The 23571-nt window shown below is 39.2% G+C and overlaps 1 protein-coding gene across 1 annotated transcript; it reads left to right on the top strand.

Moving 5' to 3' along the window:
• The first annotated feature begins 11269 nt into the window (after positions 1-11269).
• AMBN (ameloblastin) lies at positions 11270-22192 on the top strand. The gene is given in 13 exon segments (XM_073238077.1): positions 11270-11284; positions 12183-12245; positions 13475-13525; positions 15515-15562; positions 16058-16168; positions 17847-18098; positions 18984-19021; positions 19287-19347; positions 19443-19487; positions 19891-19944; positions 21773-21885; positions 21887-22038; positions 22041-22192. Coding segments are annotated over 13 exon segments (1155 nt in total).
• The last annotated feature ends 1379 nt before the right edge of the window (positions 22193-23571 follow it).

Here is a 23571-nt window from a genome sequence, read left to right as displayed (position 1 = left end):
GTTTCTATAAGTTGTTGAAAACAGGCAATGCCTTGGGCTTCATCAGGAGAAGCAATAAGGATGTCATCCATATAATGAAGGAAGCAAATATGAGGCCATTGTCTCCTGACGGGGACTAGAACTCGAGCTATGAATTTTTGGGCTAGGGTAGGGCTATTCGCCATACCTTGGGAAAGAACACGCCATTGATATCTAGGCATTGGTTTGTTAAAGTTGATTTGGGGAAGGCTAAAGGCAAAATGAACACAATCATCAGGATGGAGAGGGATAGTAAAGAAACAGTCTTGCAGGTCTATAACAATTTTATAATAGTTTATGGGTATGGCTGCGGGGGATGGGAGACCGGGCTGTAGAGCACCCATAGGTACCATAACTTTATTAATGGCTCGGAGGTCTTGCAGGAGCCTCCATTTGCCTGATTTTTTTGCAATGACAAAGAGGGGGGTATTCCAGGGGGAATTAGAAGGTTCAATATGACCTGCTGCCAGCTGCTCCTGTACAAGCTGCATGGCTGCATGTAATTTTTCTGTCTTCAGAGGCCACTGATCAACCCAGACAGGCTCGGTTGTTTTCCATGTTATTTTATCAGCATACTGCTGGGGTACGGGTTTGATTGTGGCCTCTAGGAGAAAGGGAATCCTAGTCCCCTTTTTTGAGTATTTGATACGATGGTCACAGGAGTTTTAATGCCTTGTGCATTCTTTCCTAACCCTTGGCCTGGCAAGTAGCCTTGTGTCAGCATCTGCCTGGTCACTAACTCATTTGGGCTACACATAATAATATTCATTTGAGAGAGAATGTCTCATCCCCATAAGTTGACTGGAAGCTTAGGAATTACAAAGGGAGTAACTGTCCCTGAATTCCCTTCTTGATCTGACCAATGAATAGACTGGGAACTAACTTGAGGGTTTTGAGACTGCCCGATTCCTTGTAAGTGGGTAGTGGAGTCTGTAAGGGGCAGGAAGAGGGCCACTGTTCTTTAGCAATAACAGTGGCATCTGCTCCTGAATCTAGGAGGCCTTGAAAGGCTTTCCCATTGAGGGACAGAGTTAACATGGGGCGGGCGCACGTGATTTGTTGAGCCCAATAGATGTCTGTGGTGCCGATGTCGCCCGTTTCACGGTGCTCTTTAAGGCACTTGTTAGAGGAAGGGATAAGGGGTAAGAGGAGAAGTTGGGCAAGAGTAGCTTTTGCTGGGATGTGTAGGGGGCCCTTAAGCGTGGAGGCTAAGATTTGGATATCTCCCTTGAAATCTGGATCAATCACTCCGGGGTGTATTTGAAGCCCTTTTAGGGAGGCTGAAGCGCGTCCCAGAATTAAGCCAAAGGTGTTAGGGGGGAGGGGCCCTCGGATGCCCATCTGCAAAAGCTTTGCCCCTTCTTCTGAAGTTAATATTGTGCTGGTGGTGGAACAGAGGTCCAATCCTGGGCTGTTTTTTGTGGCTCTCCAGAGGTCTGAGATTGACTTTGGGTTACTGTCTGACATTGGTTTTGGGTCGCTGTTGAGGGTATGAACCCAATTGCCCCGGGGTTCATCTTTTGCAGGGGGGCCGGCAGCTGCCCCCTGAAGGGGTTTCCCTGGTTCTTAACAGGGAGGGGGAGACCTTGAATATCGGTTTTTGACCAACAGTCTCTGGCCCAGTGATATCCTTTTTGGCATTTGGGACAAGGAGTGGAGGGGGAGAATGGATTAGTTGATTTAGGGGTGTTGCCTGAACTACTAGGGAGGGGCAGATTAAAGCTAGAATTGGGAGGTCGAGGGTCTCGAGGCAGTGGGCAGTCTTTGGCAAAATGACCAGGCTGCTTGCAATTAAAGCAAGTTTTTTGGGTTGAGCTAATGCCTGCCCTTTGCAAAGCAACTCCAATAGCCAGTCCAATGGCATGGCTAGTTCCGGCGCCTGCGCAGAGGCACACAAAGTCGGATACTGATTCTTTACGGTGATGTCGAAGCAGGTCCTGGCAGACTGGATTGGCATTTTCAAAAGCTAGCTGCTTGATAAAAGGGTTATCAGGCTCTTGGATTCCGAACATGCATCTGGCAGCCTCTGTAAGACGGCTGACAAAGGAGCTGTAAGGTTCATCTGCTTCTTGCCATATCTTAGTAAGAGTGGCAGTAGCAGCTCCTTTAAGGGGTAACTTTTTCCAAGCTCCGAGGCCAGCTTGTCTAACTTGAGCTAGGAGGCCTATGGGAAAACGTGCTTGGGCTGCTAGAGTGTTATAAGGAGCTTCGCCTAGAATTCTTTTTGCTGTCCAGCCCCAGGAACTGAGTCAAGTAAGATTTTTACTTTCAATTTCCTTTGCAAATTCAGCAAGCTCGGCTTTCCAGAGAACAGTCTCCTCCACTTAAGGCTGCACGAGCAAGCTGATGGAATTCATTTGGGGTAAGCCAATCATTAGTGATAGATTCTAGCAGAGCTAGCGTAAACGGGGCTACAGGCCCGTAATTGGAGACAGCTGACTTGAGCTTTTCCAAAGCTCGAATATCTAGAGGTGAAAAAGATGTTGTGGGAGGCCCGTCATTAGGATGCGGGCCCCCACTAACTCGGTCCTCGGGGCTATCGTCTAAATTGCAGTCATCACGCCACAAATCTCTTTTAGTTCCAACCCCAGGAGCAGTACTCACGGGATGTTCCTCATCTATATCAGGGTCACCACTTTCTTCCTCAGGGTTATCGGGGTCAAATAATCTAGGGGAGGGGCTTCGGGGGATAGAGACTCCACTCCGTAGGGAGACAGGGAAAGTTAAGACAGGGTTGGATGTTTTCTTCTGGTTTTGCCCAACTGATTTTGAGGGGAGGGGAACGCTCTTAGGAGGGGGTTTTTGGATGTAAGTTATGTGAGTCAATTTGGAGAGCTCTTGATCTAAATCACGAATGGCCTGCAGGAGTTGAATCTGCTCTTTTCTGTTTTTGACCATGTGCCTGAGGACTGAGAGGTCATTTGTCATATGGAGATGCTCGTGGGAGAGAGTTGATGAGACAGGAAACACTTGGTCAAGAACAGGGAAATGATAAGGTGGTGGTGGGAGGAAGGGAGGCAGGCTTACAGGTGGGCTTACAGTTGGAGGGCGGGGCGTGGCAGCAGGGATGAGCGGGGCGGCATGAACAATAGCAGGGCTTTTAGATGGCCAGTCAGGATTATTATGGCGTGCTGCCCCTTCCTCTAGAGTGGCCTCATCAGAGGGACTAAGGGGCTCATCAGTGTTTAGGTTGATGAGAGTAGGGTAAATACTTGGGGGAGGAATAACAGGATCGGCAGAACTATCAAGGGGAGGGGACGGAGAAAGAGACTCAATTGTTGGCAAGGGTGGGAGCTCGCTTGGGTCCTGGGAGGGGTTTGTAACAGGATCTGAAGGGTGTGTTTTAAAAGAAGGGGAAGCTGGCCGGGAGGCTTCAGAAGGGGGATGAGAGTGGGATTTCAAGGTTTTTTCTCCCTCAATAACAACTTTCTGTAAATCGGGCCACTCGTGATGAACGCGCAGGATATCATTAATGAGATTCCAATAGCTAAATGCTGACACAGGTACTTTTCCTGGACCAAAAACTCTGTAATAGTCTTGAAGGCAATCGCCCAGCCCACGCGTTGCCATTTCTTTTCACTAAAGGTCCCTCCTTGAGGGAACCAAGGACAGACATCTTCTAGAAAGACAAAAAAAACATTTCAAATCTTTTTTCTTAACCCTTGTTCCTCGTGTCCTGAGGGACTCCTTGAGTTCGGCTATAAATAATTCTTCTCGGGAGGATTCTTGCCCCATAATCCCGTTACTTACCGTCCTACTTTGTCGCCGGGGAAATACACACGATCTGTCTCACGCCGGGTTCAAAACGTGGCGACTCAGGCGAGGGTCTCGCTACAGACACCTCCTTTCATGGGTGGGCCCACCCACCCACACCCTCCTGGGGGCGACGTTCCCTACTCTTCGGTCGATCGGGCCTTCTCACGGACCGTCTGGGGCCCCACATTGGGCGCCAATTGCCCCAACCTGCAGGACTATCAATGGGGGTCCACGACCTGGAGGAGAAAATTGAAAAAAAAAAAGAATGGGGCAAGGGACACAAAGAACGACCAGCAAGAGAGGATGTCTGATCAAGCTGGCACAGTTTATTGTTTGCAGGCTCAATTTATACAGGTTAGCAAGTAAGGGATGGGTCAGGAGATAATTGGACCTTAGGTGGCACCGGCGGGGAAGGAGAACCCGGAAGAGAAGCAGGGAGTTCGCCATTTTGGGGGTGGGGGCCCTTGAGAGGGAGGTTTTAAGGGAGGGGCATTCCCCGGGGGCAGAGGGTGTTTCTTGCTTAACAAAGGACAGAAAAGGCACATGCTGTGAGGTAGCCTAACCACTAACTCTAACTTAGAAATGCATGTGTTGCTAGGTAACTTAGCCCCAAGCTCTAACCTAGGAGTTCACTAAATGCGCTTCTTAGTAATAGAGGAAAACTTGTTTCTAACGCGTGGATGGGTTCATTGTTGCTGACTTTACAGGAAAGATTTTTAGCTGATTTTACAGGAAAGATTTTTACTCAAAATGTTGCTGTTGTCTTAAGGCTTTTGTGACCGAATCTGCTTAAAGGCCCACAGATTTGCTCCCAACACTTTCGGGTCCAGGTGTGTCTTGCTCCCCACTCCCTTTGCAGTCACCTATTGATATGGAGATGACTACTTTTTTTTCTCCAACCCTTGGAAACACCAATTGATATGGAGATGCACTAAGGCCAGGTGAGATGTTCTGGAAATACTGCTATTTACCCACAGCGATCATATTACAGAATATAGTGAGACACACAAGAGAGTACCAGAAGAAATTCATTCTTAGCTCACCTAAAAACTTTCTTGAAATGTCAGAAAATATTCTTCTGAGAGAACACTGGCTTCTGAAAAAGAATAGTTAAATGGATAAATTTGTCTTTGAAATATAATAGCAGACCACCTTGGACCAGGAAGGTATGTATATTAAAATGTACTTTGAAACTGACTTTTTTTTTCCTTTGGAGATGAAAGAAAGTTGGACGCTTTCAGAAACTACATTACCTCAGAATATTTAGGTGATACTCTAGATCCAGGACTTTAGAAGTAGGGAGCACTACCATCATAGGACTGGGTATCCAGCAATGTAAGGATAATTTCTGGTTTCATCACAAACACCTTATTACCCACTTTCTCCCATAAGAGACACAAATTTAATATTTAATAAGAAAATTATTTTTTATCACCTAAAATACACAGTGGAAACAAAGAATTATAAATCATATAACCTGGCCTCAAGCTGCTTATATTCAGAGCTAGTGATTATGACATTTAATGTTTAATTTTGGTATGTCTTCAAATGAGAAATAACATTGACAAAAATAATTGTTAAATGTGATTTTCTTGCTCTACACACCAAAAGGTGGAATTTAATTTGATGTAAATGTGTAATCTAGGCCATTGCAGTTCACTCAGAGAAGAAGGATTAATACAAAGGAAAGATACGGGTAGGCTTAATAACACTTCTCACTGTATTTGACTCAGCCTCACCCTATGGAACAAGTCCAAATATATGCCCACAAAATATATTTCACATTAAGTTATTCAGGTGGTTAAAGATGTACTACTGGTTAAGGATTTATTAGCCACAGTGTTTCACCTTTATAGAGGCTGAATAACATATTTATATATTATCAAAGTTTTTGTGGCCACATGAGAGTAAATTAGGATTCTATTTTCCAAAAATATTTTGTCATTAGTGTCATGTGATACTAATTAAAAGTCCTGTGAAAAGATTTCCTAGATAACCCTTTACCAAAAAAACATTCTCCCCGAGCCTCATTTTTCTTATCTATAAAATGGTAGCAAAAACTCCTGTTATAGATGTTCCAGAAAGTTAACATGATGATCAAGTAGATGATACATGAAAGTGTATTTTCATTTATACTCAATTTAAACCAACCACATTTCAAGAGTTCAATAGCCAATTTTGGCAAGTGGCTACCATATTGGACAGGGTAGGTCGGTCTAGATTTAAGGGAAGAAAAGCCGCAGGGTTAAAAGTAACATTCCTATTTAACTAACAGGGAATCTAATACTAAGTATAAGTCACATGTACAAGATGACAGAGATACTAGCATTTGGTGGAGATGGGACTTGAACTTGGGTTTGCATAACTAATTATAAAGTTGAAATAAACTTTTCTAAATTCCAAAAAATAAAAATCAAAGTTAGTCAATAGTGCTGCAGGAAAGACTGGATCATCTTTCTAGTGTCTCAATAGATAATGATTCTACAAAATAATGAAAGGTAAAAAGTGTAAGAAGTGAGTAAGGATGATCTTTTCAACAAACTGTGCTAGAACAACTCAACGTCTATCTGCAAAAGAAAAAATCTAGACTCTGACCTTAAACTTTTCACCAAAATTAGCTCAAACTGGCTATAGTCTTAAATGTAAGAGGCAAAACTATAAATACCCAAAATGTAACATAGGAAAAAAAGCTAGGCAACCTTGGATTTGATGGTGGGTTTTTAGATACAACATCAAAAAGACTAGCCATGAAAGAAGAAATCATCTCCCATTCCCCTCTCCACACCTTCTACTTCTGTCACCAGTCCCACCAGATTCCACATCACCATAGCTCATGACTATCGTGACCCTTTAAGCTTCCCTCTCCTCCTGCCAATCACATCAAATCAGATGCCAATCCTCTATCTGCTTCAACCCCCTTATAAAATCATAATGATTAATGAGATTATCACTTTTAAAAACACTTGACAAATGCTCTAGTATTCTGTAAGAATGCAGTAAAGGCTTGATAGCACTATTATTGTTGCTGTTGCATAAATATTGCCCTGTTTTCTGACCTGTAAGTGCGAGAGAATTTGACTTTCCACTTTCACTTCAGAGAGCCTAGGATAGTTTCAAAGAGGTAGAAATAGAGTACCAGCCAGTAACTAGCTCTGTGGCCTGAAAATGTAATAGCCATCCCAGAGCTAATATTTTGAAATCTATAAAACAGAAACACTAATAATAATTATCTTTCTCATAGGGCTGGTGAAGATAATAAAGTGAGACATAAATGTAAAACTGCTTTGCAAGTATAGAGTAAAGTACATGTATAACACTGCTATTTCCACCTTCGTCTTTAACTATACCATGAAAATAAGTAGACTGAACGACATTATGTCCCAGATGAAACACTATTGATGGTGAAAAGAAGTGTCAGGAATGCCCATTCCAAGGAAGACTCTCTACAGTATGTAATTTCCATCTCACAGGAACAATGCTTTCTGACCTTCTGACAGTGAGGGAGTGGCTGCGTACAGCCAAGACTTCTGTGTTCTGCAGGGAACTGATCACTCTTTACAAAAGGAAAACCTAGTTACATGTCTTTTTTTCTGGTTCAGGCTACAGTTCTATGTTGAGAAATGAATCAAGATGAAGAGGCATAGTTAAACTTTTTCTCTTGTAGTTTACACAGTCTTTTATGCTTTAATTTTGTTTAAATAACTTAGGCTTATGGAATCATCACAAAGTGACTTTCTATATAGTCTTCAATCAGCTTCCCATATTGTTGACATCTTATATAACCATGACACAATTATCAGAACTAAGAAATTAATATTAGTACAATATTATTAATTAAATTACAGACTTTATTCAGGGTTCACCAGTTTTTCTACTTTTGTCATTTTTCTGTTTCAGGATTCAATTCAAGTCTCACACTTCATTTATTTGCCATGTTTCCTAAGCCCCCCATATAGTTAAAACAAATCCATCACCTCACGTATTTGTCTCTTTTTCTGTTTGCTTTTTGGTGAAAGCATTTAAGTTGTGCTCTCTTAGCAAATTTCAATTATACAACACAGTGTTATTAACTATAGTCACCATGTTTTACATTAGATCTTCAGAACTTCATTTTATAACTGAAAGTTTGTACCCTTTTACCAAGCTCTATTTCCCCCAACCCTAGCCCCTGGCAATCACTTTTCTACTCTCTGTTTCTATGAGCTTACCTTTTTTCTTTTAAGATTCCATTTTCTATGGCCAGAAATTTCCCCCAAGATCTTGGACGCCCTCTTCTGGCCAGACAGCATCAGCGGACGACAGAGCTGAGAATAAACCTGAGACATCAAAACACAGCAGCTGCCCTACACATTTCTCCCTCATTCATTCAGTCAAAAGACACTTAATGAAACAGTGAGTTTGCAAGTTGTATTGACTCACTAGTAGATGTTTACACAGAGTTCAACTCCCAACTGTCTGTCATGGGCTCCTGTGGCTAAAACATCATTAGAAGGAATGTTCACTTTCCCTACAGTATTAGGGTTGTTATTCCTGGAATATCATGTCTGCTGACCACATCAAATAGATAACTACAGATCATGTAATGAAGGGAGTAAGGATAGAGTATCTGCTAGAATTTTTGTGTTTATGGAATTTTATAGACTACCAATGCTGCAAATATTTCAATTATGTTTAAGTTAGGAAAGAATCAAGAACATACCTGATTTTTCTTGGGACAACTGACCTCATCTTCACCCCAGACTTCTCATGGTTTTGAGTCCCTTTTCTCCTATAGTGTCTAAGTGTCTTTATGCTGACGGCCAACATCAGAGGGACATTTGAAGCTTAAAATTCTCAGTATCTTCCAGAGGGTATTGTAGAAGGGTGTTCTTGGTTTTCACAGACACACAAGTTATTTTCATAACCCTGCACAACTACATGCTAATCATCCTTCCTAGGCAGAGAGTGGATACTTTTTGCTTGAGTCCTGAGCCCAAGAAATCGTCTGGGACTTGGTTAATTTCCTGAAGAAAAGTATAGGATGATTTCAAGGATAAGGATTGTTTCTTATTTCTTTTGTATTTCCAGCCCTTAACATGGCATCTAGTACATGATAGGCATTCAGTAAGTGTCTAAATGAAGTTTACAGTTGACCCACTTCCTACTCCACTCACCCCAACTTACTGTGAGTTCTAGAAAGCAGAGAAGAAAATGGAGGAATGTAGAGAAGGGGTCAAGGTCCACGTTATGAATTCACAGCACTGCTGACCTTTGGGGATGGGTAATTTGGGGAGGGGTGCTGCTATCCTGTGTATTGTAGGAAATTTAGCAGCATCACTAGAAGCCAACAGAAAATCCCTCCCCCAGTCGCTTCCCTGCCAGCAAACTTTGACAACCAAAAACATTCCCATAAGCTCCAGATATTTCTTACTGTTCCCTGGGGGGCAAAACATCCCTGATTGAGAATCACTGTTCAGTAGCATCCTTATTTTAGAATCTAGTCTGTTTGGAATTATGCCTTTTGATATTATGTATGCTTTTTAATTAAGTTATCATTGGTGTTTTGTATGTTTTGTTAACTATTTTTGTGCATCTCTTCTTTAAGTAAATACAAATTCTCTACAGACAGGTATTGTACTTTGTTTCTGCCAATGATTGATTGCTCCAAGTCATCTGCTGTTGGATGACTGATTCACTTTGGCATAGTGCCTAAGAGCAAAATGCCTGTATCTAAAGTCTGGTTCCACCACTTACTGTCTGTTACTTTGGAGAATTTACTTCAGCTCTCATAGATCAGTTTTTTATTATGTATAAAAAGGGAGGAATAATATCTCCTTCATAAAGTTCTCTGAGGATTAAATAAGTATATGTAAAACAATAAAATGCCTGCCCACAGTAAATAGTAATCAAGTATTACCTATCATAACATGCATACAACACCAAAGGAGGAAAATTAGTAAGTGGGTGATTTCTGTCCCCACAGAAATGTCTTATGTGGTTGAAAACATGAAAATCACATCCAAAAAGTTAGAAGACCACATGCGAAGTAAAATATTAAATATCTATAACAAGTAAGCTGTCACATTGTAGGGTATTAATGATTGACAAATGACTGACAGATTTTTGGAATTCAGAGAGGGGAAAATCACAGCGGCATGGTGGAGGGAAGAACCACAGGAGAGGTAAATTTTAGAGGAACTTTGAAAAACAAGTTGTGAAGAGGTGAGAAAAGTGTCTAGGCAGAGAGAAAAGTTCAACCAAAATCCCAAGGAGAGAAAAAGCATGGCACATTCTGAAGAGACTGAGTCAACATGTTTGGCTGGAGTGGGTTGGAAAGGACAATATGTCAAACAAGGCAAAAATCAAAGTCTATGTTTTGTCACATGGAATCAACATACCCTTAGCAATCAAAATTGTTCCTATTCATTTTAGTTGGTCGTTATAGGTTCCATTGGTGGCCATAACAGCCATGGCCAGCCAAGGCCCACAGTCCAATATGAAGCAGATTTTCAGCATATATGCTTCTTTATTTCAACAAGAAAAATAATTCATGACCACTGAACATTTTCTGCTTACCAGATAGTGGGCCAAACACTTTACATTCATAAGTATATTTAAATTAGTATATTTTATTAGTATAACTAAATTAATGCTGTCCTATGGTAGACCACATATGATTTACTAATCTGGTTTGATACTTAAATGTCTGATAAAAAGTCTGTCTAAAGAGTGAACTGAGAGTACTGCCCATCGACTTGACTGTTTCATGAAGAATGCTCTGATTTATGCCCTTCTCCCCACAAAAAATATACACCGAAGGTTTACCTGAAGTGATTCTTTCAGAGACTCCAACCACAATTTCTTACAAAAGTTTGGCTATCTCTAGTCTATTATCATCAGATATGAAAATATCTAGCAAATTCTCACAAAAAAATGACCTACTCATTATCCATCTAACATTTTCATTCTTTCAAGCCCAAGAAGTTATTTTAGTGTTTCCTTCTAGACTGTTATGATGGGGGAAGGGAGAGGAGTTACTTTTACCACAATGAATGGGAGGGTGAAAATCTTGAGAATGTTGGCACTAGCTTTATCTACAGATAAAAACCTGCACAAAACAGATAATGGTTTATTTTGTACTTTATGTATATTTCCTCCAGTTCACCAAAATGATTGTCTTCAGAGCTTATGTCCATTATTCCTTTACTGTCTTCTCTGCAATTGATTTCTCTGGATAAATACAGGGGTTGAGTTACAATTAAAAATAATGAGACTCCACTGGGCCAATGTCCTTGGGTGCAATAAAAGGGTGTGGGCTAATTGCAGGAGCAGACTGAGTTCCTTTTCCCTCATTTTATTTCACTTCAGTTGGTGGATTGGCACTTTAAATAAGGGTTTCAGGTCTTTCCTGGATAAGAGATACAGAGCAAGTCCCAGGCACAGTCCAGAAAAAAATTTAATCTTCTTTTCTTAGAACTATCTTGTTTGGCATCACCAGGTTCTGAGAACACAGTGCATGTCAGCATTGAAGGTAAAACGTGATTTTCTGATCTCCATGTGATTCCTGTAAGTTCTTTTTCCCTATCTCCAGACAGTGTTTATAATGAGGATTTATCTTCATTTGTCAGCAGAAGCTGAATAATAATTTATTACAAACCATTAGCATGATCCAGAAAAGACATAACTCATACCCTTCCAGCTAAGGAAAAAAAAGACTTGTCTATAGACTTATTTTTCCTCTATTTGTGACTATTAGTGGCAGTACCTACTTTAGAAAATATTAGAAGACAAGCAAATCTCTTGGCTAGTCAGATTGCTATTCATGTAAAAGTAAAAAGCCTTCTGAACTTACAAAATACATTTAAATTCCTTTTAGGATTAAGAAAAATATTCAGTCCATTCCTATTTTTAAAAGGTATTTTTGGCATGACCACCTGGATAACATAAGCATAGAATGATATTCCCTGTGTCTGCAAATAAGGGTTTGCTATGAAATAATTGTTGGTTATATTACATTTCAAATGCATTTCAAAACTTACTGTGGAGGAAAACAAAGTATAGAACCTGACCAAATTTAATAGACCAAAATTTCACATTGTGGAAGGGATTTTCAAATTCACAGCTCATTTTATGAAATGAAACACAGAATTTAAAGAATATGCATGGAGGTTGCCTCTACATAGTCATTCAGGTTGCAGCTCCATAAAGAAAATAAGTACTTAAGTAATTTTTAATTGCTTGTCAATTCATTCCAAAACTACTAAATATAATTCAGCTGTTTAGCAACATTTAGTTGTTTCATTTTTTGTGTGTTTTTGAGCCTGGTTGTTTTGGAAGAGCAGAGACTCTGCTCATTTGAAATACTGTCTTTTAAGCGTTCTGAAATAAAAATTTGTCTGATTTAATTTTCCAACACAACTCTATTTCAGATCCCACTTTTTAAAATGAAGGACCTGATACTGATCCTATGCCTCCTGGAAATGAGTTCTGCAGTTGCTGGTCAGTCAAAGTTTTCTGGAGTGTGCCCTAAAAGAGACATTGTCAGACACCAAACAGCACGGAAGGATGTGGGCTGAGTGTCCGTGCACAGCCTCATCTGAACTAATCCAGTCTTATAGTTCCTACTGAGTCAAATGTCATTGTTGTCCAGGTATAAGCTTTACCTTCCCAAGGCAATAAGTCAAACATATGATTTTTCTATTTGAAAGATACTTAAACCATTGCAAGGAAATTTCTGTCTTATTCCTTTCATTCAAACATGTAAGACTTCTATGGCCTCCGCAATGCCATGGCACAATTTTATTATCAACTACTTGCTACCTTTATGCAATTGGAATGGAAAGAGGAAATATCTTCAAAAAACTAAAGTACATTTTCTTCATTTCTAAAAGAGCAACATTATCCAATTTACTATGTTTATGTAACTGAGCTAAGTAATTCCATTTGAAGCTAGTAATTAACCAAAAAGTTTGCCTTATAGGGGCCATCTTGTGTGGCTGAGAACTGAAGCTTCTTAAATCAAAATATGCCATGGCAATGAGGCTTAATTGTATGTTACGGTCACATAGCTACATAATTCTATCATATGTAGAAATGATCTCATATGCATACCATTCTTTGAGCACTAAACTACTCCAGCAATAGCTTGTAATTCTGTTTTCATGAAGATTCTATCCAGCTCAAAACTGGATTATTTGGAGAAATTTACACCACTACTCAAGGGGTGGGATTTTACTTGTATAAAAAGCAGAAGGTGGAGAATAGATAATATATGCTCAGGAAAATATTCTTGAACTTCTCATTCATAAAGGAAAAATAATTCCAATGCATTTAGTCAAAAGCACAAGATAGTCGAGCTCAAATTTGTTCCGTTTGCTTTCTTATGTGATAATTTTTAAGATTATAAAGTACTCTCAGTTTTCTACTTTGTTGGTTTATTTTACTTCTCATTTGTTTTCAGTGTAACTTTCAAACTTCAGATTTTGCTGCCTTAAGATGCAGCAAAGGGTAGATGATTCATGTAGAGCAAGATTATTAAATGTTACATTAATTCCCCAAATAATTTAAACTCCTTCATTCTGCCTCAAAGTTCATGTCATTTGGTAATAAATATGGTGGCCTCTCAACTAGCCCTTATGTGGTGGGTGGGTTTTATTTCCCAGTGAGCATTTAAGGAAATTTCTCACCAAAGAAAACCAAAATTATTCTTATTTCCATTTAGATGTTTCCTCAGCAAGCTAGGGCACCAGGCATAGCTAGTTAGAGCCTGGAGGTCTGTGTATTGCCGGAATACTACCACTGTATGCTCCTGCTAAGGGAGAAACATGATGGGCTGCTTTTCAGTTTTCCTCAGCAGAAGTCAGTGGCTGTCCTGTGCAGTTCTACAGAAACTTATGACGTTTATTAGAGACTCATCGTAAAATTTTATTGCAATTTTAAACTCTTAGGTGTTTTAGTCTTTAGAATGTCATCTGTTATGTAAATCAAAGCAATGTTAATATATAATATCCTCTTTGAGCTGAATTTTTTTAAAGTAAAATAAGTTAAATGGGGGGGAAAAAGACTCAATGAAACAACAGCCTCACAATTACATTGTATTTCAGTTGAATGAGCTATTTTTCCATGTTTCAATATGTTCCCTCCACTTAAATGACACTTTTTCTTTCTTTTTATTAATGATAAAAAGCAGACTCATTATTTTAAAAGTAATAATAACAACAATGGCAGAACTGCATTTAACATTTCCACTTTTCTGTGATGAGTTATGTCTACTTTTTTTTTTTTTGAGAGGGCATCTCTCATATTTATTGATCAAATGGTTGTTAACAACAATAAAATTCTGTATAGGGGACTCAATGCACAGTCATTAATCAACCCCAAGCCTATATCTAACAGTCTCCAATCTTCTGAAGCATAACAAACAGGTTCTTACATGGTGAACAAGGTCTTACATAGTGAATAAGTTCTTACATGGTGAACAGTACAAGGGCAGTCATCACAGAAACTTTCGGTTTTGATCAGGCATCATGAACTATAAACAATCAAGTCAGATATGATTATTCGTTTGATTTTTATACTTGATTTATATGTGAATCCCACATTTCTCCCTTATTATTATTTTTTTTAATAAAATGCTGAAGTGGTAGGTAGATGCAAGATAAAGGTAGAAAACATAATTTAGTGCTGTAAGAGGGCAAATGTAGATGATCAGGTCTGTGCCTATAGACTAAGTATTAATCCAAGCTAGACAAGGGCAACAAAACATCCATGGATGCAGAAGATTTCTCTCAAAACAGGGGGTTGAGGTTCTAAGCCTCCCCTCTGTTGGTCTCCAATTTCTCTCCTGATGGCCCCCCTGCAACTGTGCCTGTCTTAGGTTGTTCCTTGAGGAATCTTACCCGTCTCTGGCTTAACCAGTCATCTTCTGGGGCCATACAGGGAAATGTAAAGTTGGTAAGTGAGAGAGAAGCCATATTCTTTGAAAAGGTTAGCTTTTTACTTCTTTGCAGATTTATACCCTGTGGCTTCTATGCCCAGCATTTGTCTTGAGGTATCTTTACCACTTGCAAGAATTATGATACTCGGTAATTTTCGATATGAGGCACTAATTCTACTAAAGGGTTGTAATTAGGAAGGAAGAAGAAAAGCTATAGAAGTAGCAGACGGAAGAAAACATGGGAAAATTGATTATTTCTTTGACATATCTTCTTGTAGAGTAACATAAGCATGTATAGGTTTTAAACTACTAATTAAATTGCGCACATACATTAACATAATAGGAATACAGCTACATAACAAAAGCAGACCTACAATTACCAGCCATATCCAGTGAAACCAAGAAAACCAGTTAGGTACCCTAGGCATCTGTGAAAACTTATCAATGATATGATAGATATTGTCTAACTGAATTTGAATAGTTTGAGAAAAATCAGACAAATTAAAACAACACATTCCTGGGAACTGTTCCCATCCCATGTGTTCTTTTAACAGTAGATAGTCTATAGTCGCACGATTTTGGAGCACTGCAACTTGCACTTCTCCTAATTCTTGGTTGAGTTACGACAGTACAGATCCAGTCAAATTTGTTGTTTTACTGTATGCACAGGCCAGCTTAGATATCTGAGTTATGTCTACTTTTATTTTATTCAAATTAAGCTACCCCAAACTTCATGCTAGTAACAGCTTACACGGAGAAATCAGTTGTATCACACAGAAAATGAACATATGTGGCAAATGCTAAGTCACATTTTTTCCTTGGTAGGCAATAAGACAGTTGGGAAGTTAACAGAGATTAAACATGCTTTCTCAAGTAACCTTATTTTCAAATATTTCTTATTACAAGTATTAATGGTGGTGGAGGTGGTAGTGATATTAGCAGCAGCATTGTAATTCACAAAGTTTGTGAATAGGTAATGTCCTAAATACTGGAAGAACAAATGAGAAATTAGGTAACCTAATGCAAAATGAGATCCTGGCATTGGAAGGTAGGGGAAAATAAACACAATATTGAATTTTCTTTAATAAGGAAAAAAATCCCTTTTTGCATAATCAATTTTATTATAGAGCCCCAAATATGTGTGATTCAAAAAATAAATTTCAAACAAGTTCATGGGAATATTACAGTCTGGCTCAGAATAGAATGTAAAACTGTTGAAAGAGAGCATTTATCTATCCATATTAAATTAACCAATATTACTCTTGCTTTTGCTATATCTACATTTTCTATGGATTTTTTAGAAAATGAAAACCAAGTTTAAGCAATACTGAAATATAAGCATACATTTTTCTTCCTCTATGTCTCAAGTATCCAAGACTTGGCTTGGGGAAATCATTTAATTCTTTGTGGACGTGTGATCTGCTCCCATCACGCTCCTGTTTCCCATGGATGAGACGGAGCAAACATGAAACTCAACAGGTAAGTTAATTGCATCAACGGGTTTGAAACCTCAAGCTTTAAAATATTCCCTTGCTTGTCTTTTCTAAATTGTCATATTCTAACCACAGATGGGTAATAGTAAGAAGCAAAAATTACCCAGATATTCATAAATTAAAACCTATAATTGTTTTCAGTACTTAGGAAAATTTTAAATAAAATGATCCAAACTTTCAACCCATTTGTATCCTTATTTCAAATAGGAAGATATGGCCTCCAAAATATCATACCTATGTTACAGATATGAGCTATTAACAATGAACTATCTTTAAAATGGGAGCAAGCTATATCCTGGACAATTTTCATTTTAGTCAAGAAAGACAAATACCATATATTTCACTTATTTGTGGAATATAAAAACAAAGCAAAACAGAAGGAACGAAACAGCAATAGACTCACAGACACTGAGAAGTGACTAGTGTTCACCAAGGGGCAGGGGGTGTGTTGGGTGCAGTGGGAGGGGGATAAAGGGGCACAATAATTCGCAATCACAATATAAGTTGATCACGGGGACAGCTGAACCACTGTGATGTACATTTGAAACCAATATAAGATTGTATATTAATGACAGTTTAATAAGAAAAAAAGCTTTTCGAAATAACTATTCAAGAGCACATTTAAAATGATGCCAAAGTCCTGAGTAAAACATCATAAACCCTACAGCAATCAATAAATATATCACACCATAACTATTATTTATTAAATGCCTAATAAATGCATAAACAAAATTGTAGACTGAGAGTGAATGTAAAAACATTTAAGAATGGATCCAAGGCTCATGAAATTTCATATTAATTGGGAGATGAGACAGATGATATACTACCAGGTAGATGAAGTGTGGCTTAGGACAGGTTAGAGGTAGACAAAGGTTGAAGAGCCAGATTGTTGTGAGACTTTATGCCACTTTAAGGAACTTGCAACTGATTTAAAAATAATTAGGAACCATTCACCACAAATAATTTCAAACACGGCTGTTGTAACCGAAAGCTCTGACTGCAGATCATACAATAGTATGACTCACTAAACCACACGTAGTGGGACTGTTAAATATGTTAGTGGGGACTATTTTTCTACTTATTTCCAAAATGGATTCCACAATGCAGAAATTTGATTGATGTTTTATTTGATTACCCTTTCTTCCTTCATTAACTCAAAAAATATATTACCATGTGCCAGGTACTTATAGGACACATGTTAAATCCTGGGGCTATAAGGGACTATTAGCTAAATAAGACATACTATTCTCTCTCATTTGACTGGGGGACAAAGATTTATAACAAATAATTATACCCCAGTGAGAAAGTGGTAAAATAGAGATACACAGAGGCAGCTATGGGAACCCAGAAGACGAAATAATGACTCATTCTACCAGGAAGTTCTCATGGCTTCCCATCTTCAAGAGCAGTGGAAGTCCCAAAGGAAGCAGGGGAGGCAGCCATGCACTAGACCGCCCCAAATAACATTGACTTTAAGTAAATTGGTGCTGCCTATGTAAACACCTCTTCAAGAAAGGTCCCCTAGACTCTCTTCCCAGTAGAAGGCTTCCCAAGCCCTTTTGCTTGTATATTGTATATATTGCTTGTATATTGCTGTAGAAATTCTGGACACCATGGTTCAATGAGCCATTGCTTCCTGGTGCTCCTTTCAAATTTCTCTACAGTATAAATATTCTTTGCCCGTGCATCCTGCACCTCTCCCATCTCAACCATCCTTGCAGCTTCAACAGCCAACACAGGAACCTTTCATCCAGCCCCCGATTGTAAGCAGCAACCAGGATGCACCACAGAAGGGAGGACCTCAGCCTCCAGTTAACCAGGGACAGCAGTCCTTGCAGAAAGCTGAAAAGTCAGTGATTCAACAGCAGGTGGCACCAGGAGATAAGCTACCAAAGGCCAAAATACTTTTCTCTGGAGTCAGATCAGGATTAGCCACTAATTCAATGAAAAAAAAAAAATGATTTACAGAGCACATTTACATAACCAGAGCTTTTGGGCGTAATGTGTGAAAACATAAGGTTTTAAGCAGTCAGCATATCACTAGATATCCATTCCTGTCCTTTGCCATCAGAAACCCTGCATGGAATCTAAAAGATCCTGTGACTGTAAAACTTGTTTTCTTAGTTGAAAAGGATGAAAACTTTCAGAAGAAATGAATAGCCCAAAGAAGTCCAGGCTTCCTATCAGGATCTTTCTCAATGTTGGAAGGAATGAGAAGAGCAATTGATATCTCAGCATTGCAAGTAGTATTTTGTATTATTATGCCTCTATCTGGTAGTAGAGAAGACAATCATGCAAGAATATATGTATATATATAATTGTGCAAGACAATCGTGCAACAATGTAGAGAAAAAAAGAATGGACAGAAAAAGAAAGGTACCATGTAACTAACCATGTAGGCATTTAACATTTTCCTATATCATCCTGATTACAATCCTCTAAAGTTAGATATTATACCTGACTTGTAAGAGGTTATAGAGTTTTTCCCACTATTACACAAAAATTAAGTGGCAGAGCCAGGACGCAAACCAACCTGATGTACTCTGATTCCAAAACTCATTAGTTTCTACTCTGCAAGACAAAGCAAATTCATGATAGACATGCCCCAGCTCCCTGTCCGTGCACTTGAGTCATGTCAGCAAAAGGTGATTTTAATCTCTTGAATTGGACCCTCAGACTAAATGAAGGTAAAAATAGGGAAACTCCTCTCAGATTGCTTTATCATAATTTTAAATTAAAGTGTTCAGTTCATTTTGTTTATTTTGATTGTTTAGTAATTTTAATATTTATCTGTGATGCAGCTACCAAGAATGGCTTTTGCTGATCTGCAAGGTCCATCAATAAGTATAAATCTCAATGAGACCCTTCCTCAGGAAAAAAACCCCTGTGCTTCAAGAAAGAAAAGGGAACATTTTAAATTGTCTCATTTATCAATGACTATGAAGCATAATAGGTTCCTTTGTTTTCCTAAATATTAAATACATATTTGCCATACTAATCCATCTGAAAATGCATTTCATGTAACTCTTAGAAGCAGCTGTAATGGGAGACTTGCCTGTATTATAGCAGATATGAATTACTTATTCTGTTTTCTACCACTTAAAGATATTCCCAGTAGCCCATTTGATATCTCAGGGACCAATTCCACAAAATAAACCATCTTCAGTTAGTATTTTTTAATAACACTACTCTGTAATTTACTTAGAAGTTTTTTTCCATTGGAAAGCACATTTTTTGGTTATTATTGTATTCATATTTAGCTTTTCCCAGGAATGTTTTACATGTCCTTTGGAGCAAATCAATTGGTAAGTCTGAATCCTATGAAAAGTATTTTCAACTAAATGTTACCTTAACAGCTAAAATTCTAAAATCCAGGCTTCACACAATAGATTACATATTCTCTGAATGCCTACATTAGCAACTGAAATTACAAGGAGGCACACTATTTGGATAATTCTGTGTGTGCGCGCCCACACACACACACACACAAACATACACAATAACATTAAAGAAAAAGTAAATTTTCTCCCTGAATTATCCAAATTGGCTGCATATATTCAATAATGACTCATCTCACTGCTTTGCTGCACAGTATTAATATTAAGGTTAAAGAAAAGCCCAAATGATTTTGAACTTTGTCTCTAATAGCTACAAAGATAATAGGAATCAGCTGGCTCATACTGTGATGCAGTGTTTCTTTGCAGACAGAATGCTGCTGCCAGACTTGGCATCATGAGCTCAGAAGAAATGGCAGTGAGTAATGTCCTCAAGCTCTTCTTAAGATAGAGGCCAGGTAAGAACGGTCACAGATAACTGGCCTCATGAGACATTTGTAACTGAAAATACAGCACAGAACTCAGAGCATTCCATTCTAAAACCAAAAGCTTGATTCTGAAGAAGCATGCAAAGATTTCATTAAGTTTCCCTTCAAGTCACTTCTGAGTGATGACTGATCTTAGGCACAGAGTTTTGCCCCATTTCTTGAAGATGAGTCAGAAAAATCTCTCTCGAAAAGCCATTATCACTGAACAGCAAATGCTTCAAACCAAAAAAGATACATGTGATAGATACAGAGTCCCAGTTCCTTTTCAGGCCATTTAATCCCTCAAAACAAGAAATGCAATAGCATTACAAATAATTTAGACATCCAAATTGAGATATCCAAAGGAAAAGAAAATTACCTGTTTAAATGTGATTATTGTGAGATTCAAAGTACATTAAGAAGTTAATCTAAATACATTCTTATTCTGTTACCACTATCATGCATATTACAATTTTAAAACCTGAGATCAGTGGACTCACACAATTTGATATTTTCCTTCAGAAATTCCTACCTGTTAAATCTGTTAGAGCACAAAACAAAATAAAACAAGAACCATACTAAATTAAATCATTATGAACTGCAGATCCTATCACATTAATACACATACAATCACTGAAAGAAAGCTGGCACCCCAACATTATGGGGTGCCTCTTTGAACTAGACACGTAGGAGGATACTATACAGGCAATAAAAATAAGGTTCCTGTTCTCAAGGAGTTTACAGTCTAACCAATGGGAAAGATAGATACAAGGGCAGTTAGTGGCAAAAGCATGTGATAAGAGGAACAGAGGTGCTATAAGAGTGGGAAAGAAGAAAGCAGTTGGCTCAACCCAAGGGGCCACAGTGCCATCCCCGGACATGAATCCCTGAGGCTTAACGTGGCAAGCTGGGAGAAAGTAAGAGAAAAGAGTGTTCTGTCTACCCAACACCAATGCAACTAGCAAAAGTTCAAGATGCGTTCATAACCATCTTCTAGTTTTAATTAATTTATTTATATTCTACTTCATTCTCAAAAGATTTTGCTGCAGCTTATTGAAAACACAAATGTAACCAAAAACTTGAAGACTGAATTTAAAATGAGTCAAAATTGTGAGGAAATGAGAATCCCCATATGCAAGTTACAAAGCACTGCACAATTGCTGTAAACAGTCCAAGATACCGATTCTGAAATTTTTGGCATCAAAGGCAAAAAAAGGAAACATGGTCAACTCTAGAATTCTGTCTACGGAAAGAAAATATTTCAGTTCCCCCAGAGAAATCAAGCTTCTTTTTCTTAGACATGTTGTAAAAAGAAGGAAAGAAAAAGGAATCTTACAAGGGCTCATTCATTTGGGGGATACAGGAAATGATATTGACAAGGTCCTCCAAACGCCTCTCAGCAAAATCAGGAATGGATTCATTTTTGTTTGTTTTATGGTGGTATTGCCCATTTCAGCTGCTTTTTTTTTTCTTTCCTCTTTGTTTTAATAAAATTAAATTCAAACTACCTTTTGCTGGTAGATTGGGTCCTGCCCTGCTTCCCCATTTCTCTCTTTCCTACCCTCTGGGCCAGGCATGGCAAAAGGTCTCAATATCCCTTTCACCCACTGCCTTATATTTCAAAGCCAGTTTACTGAGAAATGTGCTTCACAGAGCTGTCAGCCAGCTGCCTGTTGTCTCTCACTTTGTTACGGTTTCTCAGTGAACCTAAACAAGTTTAATTTTGTGGCATAGTTCATGGTTTGTAATAATGATATCTTTGGTAAATGGCTTTTTCCAGGGAGGCAGGGAGGCCCCATGGCCTATGGAGCTGTGTTTTCAGGATTTGGAGGCATGAGGCCCAGCTTTGGAGGGATGCCCCCAAATCCAGCCATGGGCGGGGACTTTACTCTGGAATTTGACCCCTCCATCCCCAGAGAAGGGAGAGGGAGGTGCACAAGGCTCCCCAATGCCAGAGGCCAACCCAGCCAGTCTGCAAAACCCAGCTCACCTTCCAGAGGGAGCAACCAGTTTCCTAGGAGGGCTTCTTGTTCTCCCTAAGGGCAAGGTTCCTGACCCAGCAGAGGACCTGCAGCACAGAGTGGCAGACACCTCAGGGTCACTTCAGCCGCTGCGGCCCCCCAGATGACACCTGGATTCACTGATACTTCTGAGACCTTCAGTGCTGACATGACCACACCCCAGGATTTCCAGGAAGAAACAACCTAGATCAGATACCACAATGATCCCAGACATTGAGTAAACAATGATGCCAGCAAACAAGGTCCAGCAACCCCAGATAATGCATGACGTGTGACATTTCCAGGAGCCTTGAGCTACCAGCTGCTTTCTGTGTACACAAGCTCCCCAATTTTGTCCCCATAGCATACCTTTTTGCTGAAACACTTATTACCTTTCTGCAGCAAAGGTGTTAAAAGCACTAAACCTATATTAATAAATACAAGTGTTTGGAAATAATATAGGTCCCCTTCTTCCTTTCATTATCTTACTGAATTAAACATGTCCACTGTCTCTGTGATTTAGAAACACTATTAACAACATCAGAGCAAGTCTAAGGGTCTCTGCCTTTGAAAATCACTGTTTCTTAGCTGTCTTAGGCACTACAGAATTTCTCTTAGTAGCAGGACACTGTTACATTCAGAAAATGGGACATTGCTTTGGAAATTTTTCTCTAAGCAAAGGCACATATTAGCAAAATTGTAAGTATTTCATCCAAATGTTACTAAAAAGGGATTGGTGGACAGTCCGTGCCTGGTATTTATTACTGGGTTTGGTATATTAGATTTAAAATTCCCATTTGTAGATCATTTTATTTAATCTTAATAGTAAAACGTCTTGCTCATGTTGAATAAAGACTTTATCATGGAAAATATCAGCAATTATATGCTTATTATTTACATAGACTTAAACAGTTAAGAAAAGCATACTCATGCTTTTGCCACTTTTTAATCTATTTTATTCAGTTCATTGTTTCATGGGAAGTTTATTGCGTATCTACTGACATCCTTGGCACTGTGCTAGGAAATGGGACACAGCCACTTCCCTCAGGGCTTACAGTGGGGATGACTGACAAGTGGACAGACAGCCACAGTGGTAGCAAAAAACAGCCACTCTAGGCCAAGCTTAAGTACTTCACATATGTTATCTCAAAAAACACTGAAATATAGATACCTCCACACCCACGACACATGTGAAAAGTGATGAAAATGGCAAGCCCAGGGTGCCCCTGGAGCTGCAGAGAAGAGGCACCTATCCCAGCCTAAGGGGCACTGGAGGGGCCGGGAGGGATCTGTTTCCTCAGAATAGTACCAACAGCATCCACAGAATGCAGCTCCCATGAGGAGGGTCACAAGAAGAGGCATGTGGATGCCATGAGAGAATTAGCTCATTCCCCTGAAATACAACATGGGGAAAGGGAACCCAGAAAATGACTGTGGCTGTTCACCAAAGCTAGGTATGCATTAGGGCCTAAATGAAGAGGTTCTGAGCCAGGTCTGGTCACCCTAAAAAGGGGCTTCCTGCTCCGTTCTGTCCTGAGGTACCCAGCCCAGTTCTTAGACTCCACAGAGTTCAGATTCTCTTCCCGA

The sequence above is a fragment of the Manis javanica genome, chromosome 5 (genome assembly GCF_040802235.1).
Source record: "Manis javanica isolate MJ-LG chromosome 5, MJ_LKY, whole genome shotgun sequence".
Taxonomy (NCBI): Eukaryota; Metazoa; Chordata; class Mammalia; order Pholidota; family Manidae; genus Manis; species Manis javanica.
This window is presented reverse-complemented; position numbering and strand designations above follow the sequence as displayed.